The 17066-nt window shown below is 33.9% G+C and overlaps 1 protein-coding gene across 1 annotated transcript in view; it reads right to left on the bottom strand.

Moving 5' to 3' along the window:
* Positions 1 to 17066, bottom strand: part of camk2b2 (calcium/calmodulin-dependent protein kinase (CaM kinase) II beta 2) — a 105744-nt gene that overhangs the window by 51272 nt on the left and 37406 nt on the right. The window contains exons 6-8 of the mRNA XM_073830228.1: positions 7742 to 7814; positions 2248 to 2350; positions 2026 to 2109 (exon numbers count right to left, since the gene is read on the bottom strand). Of these exons, the coding sequence (XP_073686329.1) occupies positions 2026 to 2109; positions 2248 to 2350; positions 7742 to 7814 (260 nt within the window). The remainder of the gene's footprint in view (positions 1 to 2025; positions 2110 to 2247; positions 2351 to 7741; positions 7815 to 17066) is intronic.

Genomic DNA, 17066 nt, shown 5'->3' on the forward strand with positions numbered 1-17066 from the left:
CTGTCTCAATATACTGTACAACGCGACATTCATTCACATCAGATGATAACTCAGCTGCAGAGATCCACTCAAGCAGCGGCGTAATTTCCACTGGGGACACGAATTTCAAAATCCCGTTGGTGTCCACCCACTTTCAATTAGTTTTGTTAAAGTAATGTCTTGTATTGTAGAATGCACGCTCAGCGCCGCCGAGAGTTTCGCGGGATCGTTAAAATGAAACCGAATGTAAAAACCCGCACGCGCATTCAAAAGCTAATTGCATTAAGAGAGCGACTCCCCAATGCGCGCAAATAAAGCTACATAAAATATCAAGGCTGTTATTAGTTTGTGGGCTATAATAAGTTGTGTAGATTGCTCTGTATCATGCTTGGAAAATTCAGTCTTTATTAGCAATTTGAATATTAAAAGAGTAGTACTTTGATCGTGCCAGATTTATGGATCAGCAGAGCAATGGAACCATATATGAGCATGACGATCCATTAACCCCTCAACTGTTACTCCCATTTTTAACAGAGATGTGACAATGAAAAATTGAATCTTAAATCTTTACAATTCATGGACAAGAACATTTGGTAATATGATTTTGATGTCCTTTTTTCATGTTTGATTTTAAAATATGGCATTCCAAAGGATGAATTTTGAAATTTTAAGCTTTCATCTGATGTATCATTTCTAATGTGTAATAGGGAAAAAAGCAACAAGAAAGTCTGTTTGTGAAAAAGGTCAGAACTCCTGTTATGAAGTAGATTTTTGAGGTGCACTCTTGTCATAAATTAATGTATGAAACTCTTGTCATAAATTATTTTCCTACATAATTTGTAACACAAAAAAGGTCAAATATCTATTTAGGAGCCTTAGACCTTTCCAACGATATATAGTTTGTCATGATTAGATTAGGATTTATTTGTAAAATGGTAAAGTAAACTTGGGCATCCCACAGAGTGGACGGTGACAGCCATAAAATGTTGATAGGCTAGTGTTTCTAGCTAAGAATTTTTAAAATCGCTTTACTCTGACATAATACCTTTGTATGTTTATTTTTTAATGTTTAATGGTGATTTTTTTTTGTTTACATTATTACGTTATTTTTCATTACATTTCTTTAAATTTAAAGCAAAGTTTATTTAGTCTTATTTCACTGCTATTTTACTGCTGTTGGATAACCTAATTTTTCAGGGGTAAATCTTTAAAATAAAAAAGTTCTCCAGAATCGTGAGAGAATCGTGATCTTTATTCTGAGCAAAAAAATCGTGATTCTCATTTTATTCAGAATCGTGCAGCTCTAACACACACACACATAATAAATATACACAGTACACACACACATATATTATATAAACAAAAACTTTCATGATTAATCGTTGCCCAGCACTAAAAAAAAAATGAAATAAAATATAAATACCATTAATGTATTAAAATTTTGATTATACTAAGAAAGAATGAACTGCTTCAAAAGAACCAATAATTTACAAACTAGAAATTAATGAATCATTCTTTTGAACCTGTTTTGTGTAACAACTCAGTATTTGTGAATCATCTGGCTAAGGCAGAAATTTGTTTGGAGACTAAAAGTGCCAGAGGCCTGGTGATAAACAGATTTAATTACATAAAAATGAATGTTATGACGACAAACGTTAAATTGGGGAACAATTCTGAGCGTTGCATTTTGAAAATGACTCGCATATATCTGTAAACTGGTTCACTGATATACAAACTCTCCTAACTAACCACTCAGCTAAAATGAATCAGAATTCCCAACCCCAGATGAAAACCACCATCCCACCTACTGATCCGCAAAGTAATTAAACCGCTCAACCAGCAATACTCTAGAGAAAGTGGCCGTGAAACATGACGGTGAAAGCGGCGCTTGGCAACAGCCTCTTGACAACACCTGCCGGAGAAGAGCTCTCCACATCTGAGAGCTGATGTGTCTGAATATGTGCGGGGCGTCGAGAGAGCGAGCCAGAGAGAAAGAAGATAGAAATAGATGCGAAGAACTCAATCGGAAGGGAGCTTGTGACTCACCACATGCCCAAATGTCCACAGGTTTCCCATAAGCCTCCTTTCGTAGCACCTCTGGGGAAAGGTAACCTGGCGTTCCAGCGAACCCTATATGCGAAAGCAAAAATAAACATCTAAAAATGTAATTTATGATGTTTGTATGTTGGAAAAAAACATTTGGAAGTAGCAAAATTAAACAAATAATCCAAAACTTTTCCTTCAAGACATTTCAAACCATCCACATACCAAACCAGGCCTGCTGGTCCCCTTGCACTTCAATGGCCAGGCCAAAATCAGCCAACTTGACGGCGGCGTTCTTGCATTTACTGGCCAAGAGCAGGTTCTCCGGCTGAGGGGGAGATCAGGGGCGCACTCATATTACTGCTGAACCACAATCTGATACATGTCACCTTTTAACGCTTAACACATAACATACAACCACAGCTGCGCAACAGATACAGAATACAGACAGAATCAGCTCCCAAAATATTTGCTGTGCTGGGCAGTGCCGTGTTCGGTCACCTGTAGAGTTCGCTAGAGGCACACTGTCAGTTTGATTTCATTTCAGAATCATGTTTAATTGGCAAATTTCTTGTCACGTACTACTGCTTTCCATTTAAGATCATACGTGAGGTTAATATCTATGACTTTTAATCATCCAAATGGTCTAAGCCAGGGGTTTTCAACTCTGGCCCTCGAGGTCCACTTTCCTGCAGAGTTTAGCTCCAACCTTGATCAAACTCCCCTGCCTGTAACTTTCTAGTAATCCTGAAGACCTTGATTAGCTTGTTCAGCTGTGTTTGATTAGGGTTGAAGCTAAACTCTGCAGGAAATTGGACTTTGAGTGCCAGAGTTGAGAAACCCAGGTCTAAGCCATTGTTTCTCAACCAGGTTGCTGGGACCAGTGTTATTACTTTTTATTAAAATTTTTTATTTGTTTATTTTAATTTAATTGTGTGTATATATATATATATATATATATATTTTTTTTTTTTTTTTTTTTTTTTTTTTCCCTCCCATTTTAATTTTGGTTACATGTGATCATGGTGTTATGTGCTTTGACATTTTTATCATTTTAAAGATTTTTCTGGTTGTCCAGTATTCGTACATTTTAAGCATTGGTCGACTATTAGTCACACATTTATTAATAAACCATATAAATAATAATAACTAGCCTACATAGCCTAATAACCGCTCAATCTAACACATAAAAAACTTGCCACAGTGCATCGGCAGATATAATAATTATGAATGTGTCTGGGAAAAACAGCAAAGAGACTGCATTAACGTTTTAATAATTTATTGATAAACTAGCGCTTTCTTCGTTTATGGTTTAAGAGATTAAGTCGGCGACACTGGAGTCATGCAGGAGTCATGCACCTTTATGCATGTTTCATATGGATTACATAATCGGAGAATATTTGTTTTCCGTTTGAATTGGTTCATTTGAAAGTAGACATTTCACTCTCTATAGATATATTTTCATGTCTGTAAGGCAAGTATACACAGTTTTGAAGTTTCACGCTCAAGTTCACAGAGACCGAGATGGCAGAAAGCGCATCCTGTTTGCTTTCATTATTTTACAAAAGCACAAAGTTTCATTGTTGTACAGAGTGCACACAAATAAATGAGTCTTTACAGATTCGAAAGATGTATTACTTTTTTCTGTATGAGCAAAAATGAGCAAGTGATCCCACTGGCGTCTCCATCTGTCATGCAGTGGGCATAGACACTTCAATAGTGCACATTTTGTTTTAGGTTAAAATTATATTGAGCAGCCATGTAAAGTTGCTACTACATACATATTTAAGATGAAAACCCATATTTAAGGTCGATGAATGATAAGTAAGGGTTTGGATGTTCTGCCCGATATACTATATTACAACACTGACCAGCTGTTAATGATCTTTCCATCACGGACTGTGTGACATCGTCACTTACTGTGGAATTTTTTTTAATAAAATTGGTCGACCAAGCCTCTTCTTTTTAAGTACTTCACAAATTGAATAAAATAAATATAAAAGCAAAAATAAAATGTTTAAAACAAGCAGCTTTGAAAGTTCTTCCCTATAAACGAGGCTTTTGGATACTATTTTAGAAAGCTTGGAGTCAAAAAGGCTGAGAACCAATGATTTTACACACTTGTGTGTGCAAACATTTGTTATGTTAGCTCTAGGTAATGTTAGTCTACATTATCTACACAACCAGTCAAAAGTTTACTTTACTGCTCACTAGAAATACAGTAAAAGCAGAATTATTAAAATAATAATAATATTAATATTAAAATAACTGGTTTTGATTTGAAAATATTTTAAAATGTATTTTATTTCTGTGATCAAAGCTACATTTAAAGCATCATTACTAATATGCTGATTAGCTGTACAATATTTTTTTATTATTATAACTAATATCAATATTTAAAACATTTGTGTATTTTTTCAGGATTTTTTGATGAATAGGAAGATCAAAAGATCAACATTTATCTGAAATAAAAAGCTTTTGCAACTTTATATACTATACCATTCAAAAGCTTGGAGTCAGTTTTTTGTTTTGGAGGCGGAGATTTCTATTTCAGATAAATGCTGTTGTTCTGAACTTTTTATTCATCAAAGAAATCTGAAAAAAGAAAATCCGAATATTAGAATGATTTCTGAAGGATCATGCTAAAAAATAATGATGCTAAAAATCCAGCTTTGAAATAAAAGGAATAAATTACATTTTCAAATATATTCAAACAGAAAACATTTATTGTACTGTTTTTGCTGTACTTTGGATGAAAAATACATGCAGGCTCAGTGAGACGAAGATACATCTTTAAAAAAACATTAAAAATCCTACTGTTTAAAAACCTTTGATTAGTAGTTTCCTTAAGTTAATTAATATAGGACGCTGTAACGTTATGCGGAGTAGCATTATTCATCCTAAACAGAGTCTTTAACCTTGTTCTTTACTGTCATTCTATCCCAGCATTCCTTACAACACCTTCCTCTGAGACCGGACTAGATTATCTTTAGCTTAACACAGTCGATTTGACTGACAGGACAGGCTCTCAGTGATCCTGCTGCTGTTTGATAAAGATTTCTAGGAAATTAGCTTCTCTATTCTCTTTCATGTCAACATGAAACGGCATTCGCACAACACAATTTACCGCCACAGACATTTACACAGAACACCGACAACATTTAGCCAAAGACATCAAGACAGACACTGGGGTTGATTTTGATTTCATGTTGATCAAAAGATGATGATTTTTTGAGAAATATAAGGTATTTATATTTCAAAAAGGCACCAAACTTTAGCGATGCAGCGCAGAGAGTCTGTTCTAGGATGCCTCAGAAACTTTCCGTCGTATAAACACAAGCATTGAGTGGCTGCGTCGCGCCGCAGATGTGTGCAGTGAAAATGGGTAAGAGATTTATTCATCATACATATTTTAAGTGTAGACAGTCATTAGGATAACAGAGGTAGTAAAATGTGGTTTAGGCTGAATATATATATATATATATATATATATATATCAGAATTCTGTATATAGGAAACATAAACATTCACCTCTGTAACATCTATATGCGCTAACCAGAATTACGATGCGATAAAATGGCGCTAAACATACGCACGTGAATAACACAGGCACCGTTTCTCATCATTCTATTTGAACTGAACTACAGCATGAACTGATGACAAAGATCAGACATACAGCGGTAACATTATCGCAATATGACGGGGTATATACATTCATTTACATTCAAGCACGCACCTTTACCACTCACTGAAGATAGCAGAGAATGAAACTGAAAGTAAACTTGAACCTCTCCGACAGAACTAACGTAACCGTCAGCGCTCTGTGCACGCACAACTGTGTCAGTCACATGAACTACCCTTAATCGAATAAGGAATTTATACATATTGACACATTTACATATTATTAAATAAACTAGCACGATAGTATCGTGTATCGGCGATCTCACAGGCTGACGATAGGACGATATGAAAATTGAGCATATCGCCCAACACTATCATACAGTGTAGAAAGCTTCACCAGCCTTATGCTAGAGCTTGATTCGGACATGTAAATAATTAAATAAATTCGCACAATAATGATAATATTATGTATCAGCGATCTTGCAGGCTGATTATAGGACCAACGCTATTGTAGCATATTATTTACTCAACCTCCATGCATCCTAGGTGTATATGACTTTCTGCTTTCAGACGAATGCAATCGGAGTTATATTAAAAATTTGCCTGCCACTCCCAAGCTTTAGAACGGCAAAGACGGGGGGCTTTAAAGCTGTTTGCCAATTGAAACGCAGCGGGACTGCTAACCAATCACAACACATTTTGTTTTTCGGAAGGTGGACCTTCATCAAACCCGGAACTAATCAAGCCATTTGTGCCAGCCTGAGGAGAAAGCTATTGTAATCATGTAAATGATGTGAAAAATAATGCGTTTTTGTAACTACCAAGCATGAGAGCATGTTCTGGTGCACCCCCAAAACTAAAGACTTTGTTAAAAAGCGCATAATAGGACCCCTTTAAATAAATGCAGCTTTGCTGAACTTAAGAGATCTCAAGAGTCAATTTTAATTTCATTTCCTCCTGTAACCTACTATCACTCATTCAGACATATGGGTTAATAATACATCATCCCACTTAACAAGCACATTCACACCTCCACATAACATTCAGTGTGAGAGTGAGAGTGAGATGTGCTTGCTGTTATTAAGTAGGTTATGTTCCCTCTGCTCTGGTGGAAGTTGAGCCAGGTGGGAAATTGGGTCCTGAGGAGCAAAGAAACATGGGAAACTTATTCAGTCTCAATCTCTGATCCCTTTCTTCCTTCCGTCCTCATCGCGCTACAGATGCCGCTCTGATAAAGAGACGAGCGGTCTCTGTGTTCTGACGCTCAGCCGCCGTTGCCATCTGCTGGAGCTATTCGTGGAGCTCAGATGGCATCTCAACGTTTCAGGCTCATGATTAGAAAAGCGTTCTGATTGAGAATTCGTAGGACGGGTGTGAAATGCTCAATGACCCTGAGCTGCATCCGGGGAAAACGAAGCTGGAAATGCATCCTGACTGAGGTTTGTATAACGTGAGACTTTAAAATATAAAAAAAGGGATTGTAGCCTGAAGTAGGATTGGATAAAGAAGCAACATGAAATCAAAACTGACCCTATTTAGTTTTTCTACTTATATTGGTGAAAGTGATTTCATTCAAGTTCAGAATCAACCTGTGTGTGAATTATTCAAACAAATCACATAAAAATTGACTTAAATCATGAATAAAACATTACATTTGAAAATGTAAAGTTATATGCCAGACATAGACCTCCATGCAGGCAAAACGTCATGCCAAATCACATTGGGAGTTTTACAGGGACAGCAAAAATGACAATTCTGACATTGTTTACTCACTCTCAGGTTGTTCAACCTGTATGAATTTCTTAAGAAAAGAAGATATTTTGATGGTCCTCATTGACTTCATTGATGTCAATGGGTACCAGAAACCCACATTCTTCAAAATATCTCTTTTCCATCCATACAGGTTTTGAACGACGAGGATGAGTAAATGACAGAATTTTAATTTTTGTGTGGCCTGTCTCTTTAAGCCACTCCCCCTGCTGAATATTAATCATCTCGTCATTCGAATCTCATTACAATTTGCATAGCACACGTGTCATATTTGTAAACAAAAGCATGCATAACTCACGCACAGATGAACAAAACACCTGTAACTCACCTTTAGATCTCGGTGCACCACACCCATTTGATGGCAATGAAGCACCGCCTCCAGGATCTGCTGGATGCAGTGACTGCATGCAAACACCAGGAGGCGTCATGTTAGTCTGAGCAATGCCATTCTCTCGTGCACAGGCACAGGCAGGAAATGCAGGAGCGATTACAGGGAGCTACTTCTAATAATATAACAGTACATCTTTCTTCTGAATTAATGTCTAAGGCTGATGCCAAGCATCATAAAATATTTTTAAGTGACTCGCCCTTCCAAAAAACTGTCTTGTAAATTTTCATAAAAGTATGGTGAAGAGTTTTATCTACAGAATGAATCTCTCCACATCATCTCCACGTCAAATTTCACCCCCAAATCAAAAGAAAAAAAGTAAATATTTATAATGATATTATTTTTATTTCAATTTATGTCAATTTGTGGTAAAAAGTTGTACAGGACGAATCTCCCTGTATTGTGCGCGTCAAATTTAATGAAGAAATCAAAAGAAAAAAAATAGAACTTACTGATTTTTATTTTTATGTAAATTAATAAATAAGTACTATTTTGCATAAGGAAAATAAAGTACATTTTAAGATTGCACCCAGATCAAAAGACAAAAAAAGAATCTATTCATAATTTTATTAAATAAATACATAATATTTGACATAAAGAAAATAAATTCATTTTAAGATTTTATTTTGATTATAAGATTTTTGAGACAACATTTTCCTCACAAATTGTCTTATATATTGGGAGTTTTTAATATATGGGATAAATCTCCCTACATCATTTCAGTTTAAATTGAACCAAATCAAAAGAAAAAAGTATTTTTTTTTTTAATTTTGAGACACTAGTTTCAAGATTAAAGTAGATATTATGGCCCAAATTTAACCCCTTTTGTCAACTTTAAATTGTCAACTTTAACTTTAAAAAAACAATTAATTTGTTTTATTGGTTTATTTTCCTTTTTTAAATGTTTAATACGTTTTTTAATTTTATGACAATTTTTATGATAATAAAGCAAATTTTATCCCTAAATTTTAAGTTATAATCAAGAGGCCAAAATTGTTGAACATTTTACATTCAGAAACTTTTTAATTTTATGACAATGTTTTCATGATAATGAAGCATATTTTATTATAAAATTAAGAGTCGTAATCAAGAAGCCAAAATTGTTGAATAGTTTCTTAATTTTATGAAAATTGTTGATTTTATGACATTATTTTCATGATAATAATAATAATAATAATCAAGGGGTCAAAATTGCTAAATATTTTACATTTAAGGGGCCAAACTTTTCAACTACAAACTTTTTTTATGACATTATTTTCATGATAATAAAGCATTTATTTGCTTTAATTTAAGTGTTGTAATCAAGTGGCCAAATTTGTTGAATATTTTAAATTTGTAATTTTATGAAATTATTTTAATGACAATAAAGCATATTTTATGGCCAAATTTTAAGTGTCATGATCAAGGCACCAAACATTTTTAAATATTTTAAATTTTAAGATTTTTTAAAATTATTTTATGACATTATTTTCATGACAATAAAGCATTATTTATCCCCAAATTTTAAGTGCCATAATCAAGGAGCCAACATTTTGGAATATTGTAAATTTTAAGAAAATTATTAATTGAATGACTTTATTTTCATGATAATAAAGCATATTTTTATCCTCAACTTTTAAGTGTCGTAATCAAGGGGACAAAATCTTTGAATCTGAAGGAATTTCTTTATTTTATGACAGTATTTTCATGATAATTACGTATATTTTATCCCCAAATTTTAAGCGCCGTAACCAAGGGGGCAACATTTTTTTATATTTTAAAATGTAAGAAAAAAAAACTTAAAATTTTATGACATTATTTTCATGATTATAAAGCATATTTTATCTCCAAAGTTTAAGTGCTGTAATCAAGGGGTCAAAACTTATTTGAATATTTTAAATAAAAAGAAATTTTTTTTATCTTATGACATTATTTTCATGATAATAAAGCATATTTTTATCTACAAATTTTAAGTGTTGTAATCAAGAGGGCAAAATTGTTGAATATTTTTTAATTCAAAGAAAATATTTAATTTCATGACAACATTTTCATGACAATAAAGCATATTTTATCCACAAATTTTAAGTGTCGGACTAATAAATTCTTCCTTTGATTTGAGACTAAAATATGACGTAGACATATTTCATGAGATTCACCTTTGGATTTATCTTATCTGCAAAGAAAACCGAAGGGTTAGCATTCAAGCACATTCAGAAATAAGACTAAAAGTAACTTGGTACTTGATAAAGATAACCACCATCACCCAAACCAGAGGCCCTTGACAGGTAAAGAGAGCCACACTAATGAATGAAATAAAGGCTCCCTCTTGATGCTATAAACTCTGTTCGGTCCACAGAAGTGTACAGCACACTTGATGCTTTTCCTGCGTACCGAAACCCTGCCTTACTGACACAGGAAGCTCTAGCTAACACTACAAACTTAAAAGCTGCTCTCGAGGGTGAGACGATCTCACCACCCACGGCGAGAGCGAGCATCAGGAGAGACAGAGAAAAGGTGGAAGAGAAAGACTGAGCCTGAGACGAGAAAGAAGAGAGGTAAGACTGGCAGGCGGCCCTGGAAAGGCTGCGGCGCTGCAGCGGACTGGAGTGTGTTTTTTGGCAGTTGTGTGGCGAGATAGGCTGGAGGAAATGTACCGGTGTGTGAGGAGAGGGAGGTGGACGGCGTGAGTCAGCCTGAGTAGGCGTGTGCTGCTGATTTACTGAGAGTGAGTGTGTGTGTGTGTGTGTGTGTGTGTGTGTGTGTGTGTGTGTGTGTGTGTGTGTGGTAAAACTGGAGCATACAAAGCTGTTCTAGTTTTTCCACACTAGGACTCTTCAACTACCTTGTTTAGGGAGCCAAATTGAGGGTGGACAAACATTACTAGATCAGGACAACATTAAAAACTAAATACTCACAATAATGTGTTTGTTTACATTAAAATACATCTAAAAATCTAACCTTGCCTTCCTTAAAAAAAAACTGACTGATGTTGGCTTGACAAAGTTTAAAATTACTTTGAAAAGCTTAAAGTTTGAAAGTTTTTCCTCAGAGAAGATCGATAACACCTTTTAGCATGCTAACATGTTTGTAACATGTTTCTAATGTGATTTATCATATTGCTAGCATCCGTTAACACATTGCTAACATGTTTTGGTATGACGTTTACATATTTTAATTTTTGCTATGCCGATTTGACAAGTTATAGCATGTTTCTAACATGATTTAGCACATTGATAACTTCTTTTAGCATGCTAACAGGTTTCTAATGTGATTTATTACATTGCTATCATCCGTTAACACATTGCTAACATGTTTTGGTAAGACGTTTACATATTTTAATTTTTGCTATGCCGATTTGACAAGTTATAGCATGTTTCTAGCATGATTTAGCACATTGATAACTTTTAGCATGCTAACATGTTTCTAATGTGATTTATTACATTGCTAGCATCCGTTAACAACATGCTAACATGTTTTGGTAAGACGTTTACATGTTTTAAATTTTGCTATGCCGATTTTTCGAACATGTTTTGGTAAGCTGTTAACATTTTAACATTTTTCGAACATGTTTTGGTAAGTTGTTAACATATTTTAACATTTTGCGAACATGTTTTGATAAGTTGTTAACATTTTAACATTTTGCGAACATGTTTTGATAAGTTAACATTTTAACATGTTGCGAACATGTTTTGATAAGTTGTTAACATATTTTAACATTTTGCGAACATGTTTTGATAAGTTGTTAACATATTTTAACATTTTGCGAACATGTTTTGATAAGTTGTTAACATATTTTAACATTTTGCGAACATGTTTTGATAAGTTGTTAACATATTTTAACATTTTGCGAACATGTTTTGATAAGTTGTTAACATTTTAACATTTTGCGAACATGTTTTGATAAGTTGTTAACATATTTTAACATTTTGCGAACATGTTTTGATAAGTTGTTAACATATTTTAACATTTTGCGAACATGTTTTGATAAGTTGTTAACATATTTTAACATTTTGCGAACATGTTTTGATAAGTTGTTAACATATTTTACATTTTGCGAACATGTTTTGATAAGTTGTTAACATTTTAACATTTTGCGAACATGTTTTGATAAGTTGTTAACATTTTAACATTTTGCGAACATGTTTTGATAAGTTGTTAACATTTTAACATTTTGCGAACATGTTTTGATAAGTTGTTAACATTTTAACATTTTGCGAACATGTTTTGATAAGTTGTTAACATATTTTAACATTTTGCGAACATGTTTTGATAAGTTGTTAACATATTTTAACATTTTGCGAACATGTTTTGATAAGTTGTTAACATTTTAACATTTTGCGAACATGTTTTGATAAGTTGTTAACATTTTAACATTTTGCGAACATGTTTTGATAAGTTGTTAACATATTTTAACATTTTGCGAACATGTTTTGATAAGTTGTTAACATATTTTAACATTTTGCGAACATGTTTTGATAAGTTGTTAACATTTTGCGAACATGTTTTGATGAGTTGTTAACATATTTTAACATTTTGCAAACATGTTTTGGTAAGTTGTTAACATGTTTTAACATTTTGCTATGAAGATTTAACATCTTTCAACATGTTAACATGCATTAGCATGTTCCTAGCACGATTTAGCACATCGCCAACATTTTTTAACACGCTTCTAACATATTCCTAATACGAATGAGCATGCTCCTAACATGCTATAACTCTATGCTAACATTAGTTAACATGATTTAGCTTGTTTCTAACATGAATTGGCATGTTCCTATTTCCTTGTATGCTTTAACATTGTTAGCATGTTTTAACATTATGCTAACATATATTAACAAGTTTTGAGCATTAGTTTGTTCCTGGCATGTCATAACATTATGCTAACATTAATTAGCATGTCTGTAACATGTTTTAACACATGGCTAACAATAATTATGTTTTCAACATGTTTAACACATGGCTAACATGAATTAGCATGTTGGAAACATATTTCCTAAAAGTTAAAGTAATGTTAAAGGTGAAGTGTATAAATTTTAGCGGCATCTAGTGGTGCGGTTGTGAATTGCACAGAGAAGTTGCGGTGTCTGACACAGGATAAAAATGTTGTCCAAGCCAGTGGTAAATTAAGGAATTATATTTACTTAATTATTCAGTATTATGTTATTGTGAATATCATTGTTACTTGTTCATCATGTCATTGGTTATTCACAAGAATATCATAGTGAAGAAACGCGCTCTAAAGATCTATCTGAAAGTAACAGAAAATAGGGAAAAAATGACTCTCTATATTTGTCCTGCAAACAACAAAGCAAGTGTGATTCTCAGATATTTCAACAGATAATTTCAATTCATTATAACTTGATCTGATGCTGAAATAAGCCATGCACGTTCATTAACTTTTCAGTCATTTTTCCTTTGAAGGTTTAGTTTCCATCATCAGTGTCTCTTTACCAAATATGACACCTCTAATGAATGCAATCAAAATTATGCCCCTGTCTGAACCATGGACTTAACCTCCAACTCTCAGCACTATTCAGAGCAGTTTCATCAATATCAGTCGGAGGGAAATAAAAATGACTGATGGCTGATTTGGCTCACATGTGGTCAGTTGAAGAGCCCCTAGACTAACACAGTTTGGTTCACTAAAGTAAAACGATTCCGCAAGAAAGAAAAATCACAAATGTGTTCTCTTTAAAGTAGTTACAGCAAATGAATCAAATTTTTCTTGATCTTTTGAGACAGAAGAGCTGAACTATGAAAACACAGAGTAACTTCAGAGCTCAAAACCTATAGAATTTTTAAAGCCAAGCTGCAGAAACAACTCAAACTGAAATCCTAACAAATCCTTAACATATGATCACCTATTTCACACATCCAACAGCTCAATCTAAAACATACAATATTACAATATAATTGTTTTCAGAGCAAATGACCCCAGTTGTTTCTCCTAGAGAGCAGTGAAATTAAATAGACAGCAAATTGAGATTTTGAGTCTCGGTATAAACTCTAATTCTATCCATATTCATTTTATAGCTCTATTATTTTTAATAGAATTTTAGGAGATTTTAAACTAAATAGATAAATAAACTCAATTAGCGTTGCCAAATCTTGCTATAAAAACCAACAAATAAGAACAAACCATAATCAACTTAAATACAACCTAAATATCATGACCTGCACTCGCCTACTTTATTACCTCCGTAAAATGGATCGCTTTATAAGCAGAGCCCAAAAACAAGCCCAAAGATTGCATATAATAAGTGGACATGGCAACCCTTCAAAACCACACTCTGCGAAGCAACCTTCCAAACAAAACATGATAGCTCCTCTAGTATGGTTTAACAAGTTGAGTCTCAATGTGAACTCAAATGCTATCATATTAATTGTATAGCACTATTATTCTTACAAGAATTTTAGGAGATTTTAAATGAAATAAATGAGAACTCAATTAGTGTTGCCAGATCTTGCTATAAAAACCAACAAATAAATACAAACCCATAATCAATTTAAATCCAACCTAAATATCATGACCTGCACCCACCTACTTTATTATATCCATAAAATGGAGAGTTTTACAAGCCAAGCCCAAACAACCCCAAAGATCGCTTATAATACGTGGGCATGCAACCCTTCAAGACTGCCCTCTGCGAAGCAACCTTCTAAACAAAACATGATAGCTCCTCTAGTACGTTTTAACAAGGTGAGTCTTGATATGAACTCAAATGCTATCCATATAATTTTTTAGCTCTATTATTCTTACTAGAATGTTAGCAGATTTTAAATGAAATAAATGAGAACTCAATTAGTGTTGCCAGATCTTGCCATAAAAACCAACAAATAAGAACAAACCCATAATCAACTTAAATATCACAACCTAAATATCATGACCAGCACCCGCCTACTTTATTATCTCTGTAAAATGGATCGCTTTATAAGCCGAGCCCAAACTACAAGCTAAAGATCGCTTATAATAAGTGGACATGGCAACCCTTCAAGACCACGCTTTACGAAGCAACCTTCCAAACAAACATGATAGCTCCTCTAGTGTGTTTTAACAAGTTGAGTCTCGATATGAACTCAAATGCTATCCATATTAATTGTATAGCTCTATTATTCTTACAAGAATTTTAGGAGATTTTAAATGAAATAAATGAGAACTCAATTAGTGTTGCCAGATCTTGCCATAAAAACCAACAAATAAGAACAAACCCATAATCAACTTAAATATCACAACCTGCACCCGCCTACTTTATTATATTCGTAAAATGGAGCGTTTTATAAGCCAAGCCCAAACAACAACCCCAAAGATCGCTTATAATACGTGGGCATGGCAACCTTTCAAGACTGCGCTCTACGAAGCAACCTTCTAAACAAAACATGATAGCTCCTCTAGTGTGTTTTAACAAATTAAGTCTTGATATGGACTCAAATGCTATCCATATTAATTGTATAGCACTATTATTCTTACAAGAATTTTAGCAGATTTTAAATGAAATAATGAGAACTCAATTAGTGTTGCCAGATCTTGCTCTAAAAACCAACAAATAAATACAAACCCATAATCAACTTAAATCCAACCTAAATATCACAACCTGCACCCAGCTACTTTATTATTTCAGTAAAATGGATTGCTTTGTAAGCAGAGCCCAAACAACAAGCCCAACGATCGCATATAATAAGTGGACATGGCAACCCTTGCGAAGCAACCTTTTAAACAGAACATGATAGCTCCGTCAATGGTGGTTTAGTTTAAATTACCAAACATAATGAGTCTGTGGTCGCTGTAATATAACTTAGGTTAAAAATAGCAGATACCAAACGCGCAAGACAACGCTGCTGTGGTTACAATGCTGTCAGTCATCTGCAATTTAGGGAACTGCTGTGTCACTCCTGAAACTTAACAGTATGTAGTGGCCAATAAAAGTACAACCCCTTACTACTTTATCTCTGCCATCAAGCACAAAGGCCAAACCTATCAAATGCATCAACAGCAGGTCATACGACATGATTATCATGATTCCTTTGCTTGACGTGTGGCCGAACAGAGCAGATACAGTCAGCAACTTGATTTGAGGCTCTGAATCAAGACCGAACAAGCTGCGAGACTCTGAAAGAGCCCTTCACTCAAGTGACTATTAAACAAAACAGCGGCACTCTGTCATCCTCAATGCGAGGCTTGACTGAAACAATGCATTACACTCGCCCGAGAATTACCCAATTGCAAAGATAAATGACACTGTTTTGAAACAACAGAGAGGAAGAAAGACAGCGAGACAAGAAACAGAGAGAGAGAGCTGAAGACAGAGAGGGTGAGGAGACACTCACAGTGCATCAAGAGCAGTTCGGCTGTTTTCACAGTAGAGCGTCTGGTGCCGACCCGAGTTCATCTGACCGCACAATTCGGCTGGTTTGGTCAATGGGGCAGAACCCTTAAACATAGCTTATCTACCATACATGGTGCATATTAGTACCTTAAAGGGATAGTCACCTAAAAATAAGACTTCTGTCATCATTTACTCGTGTCATGTAATTTCAATCCTGACACTTTCATCTGTGGAAAGTAAAAAGGTAAAAGGTTTTCTGTATTAAAATAAAAATAAAGTGAGAGCAAATAGCAAATCCCTGGATGACCAAACAATCTGATTTATGCCATACATATTCATTTTATAACTATATGCTCTTACTTAAATAAATAGAAAAAAATAACAACCTGAAACAAAGTTTATGGTTAAAATTAAATAATTGAGAACTCAATTAAGTCTCCTGAGCAATGAAAGAGCAACCCCTGACAATTTTTCCTCTGTCAGCAAGTCAAAAGCTGAAATAAAATATTTCGCAGACTGAAATGAAGTATAAATATTTGATGAAACTTATACGAATGAAAAATTTGAAATTTTGTCTTAGCATTAACTGAAATTAATACACTGAAGCAAAATTAGAGAATCTAAAACTGAAATTAAAATTAAGTAAAGCTACATTATAAAAAAAATTATAATAAAAATGCAATAACAAAAGCACAAAAATGACTTAAACTTGAGCTAAAACAAAAAAGAAAACTGAACAAATAAAAGTCAAAAGTTTTTGAACAGTAAGGTTTTATGTTTTTTAAAGTCTCTTCTGCTCACCAAGCCTGCATTTATTAGATCCAAAGTACAGCAAAAATAGTAAAATGTTGAAATATTTTTAATATTTAAAATAATATTTGTCAAATTTGCAAAGCTGAATTTTTTTCATCATTACTACATTCACATGATCCTTCAGAAATCATTCTAATATTATATATCAT

This window comes from Garra rufa, chromosome 23 (genome assembly GCF_049309525.1).
Source record: "Garra rufa chromosome 23, GarRuf1.0, whole genome shotgun sequence".
Lineage (NCBI taxonomy): Eukaryota > Metazoa > Chordata > Actinopteri > Cypriniformes > Cyprinidae > Garra > Garra rufa.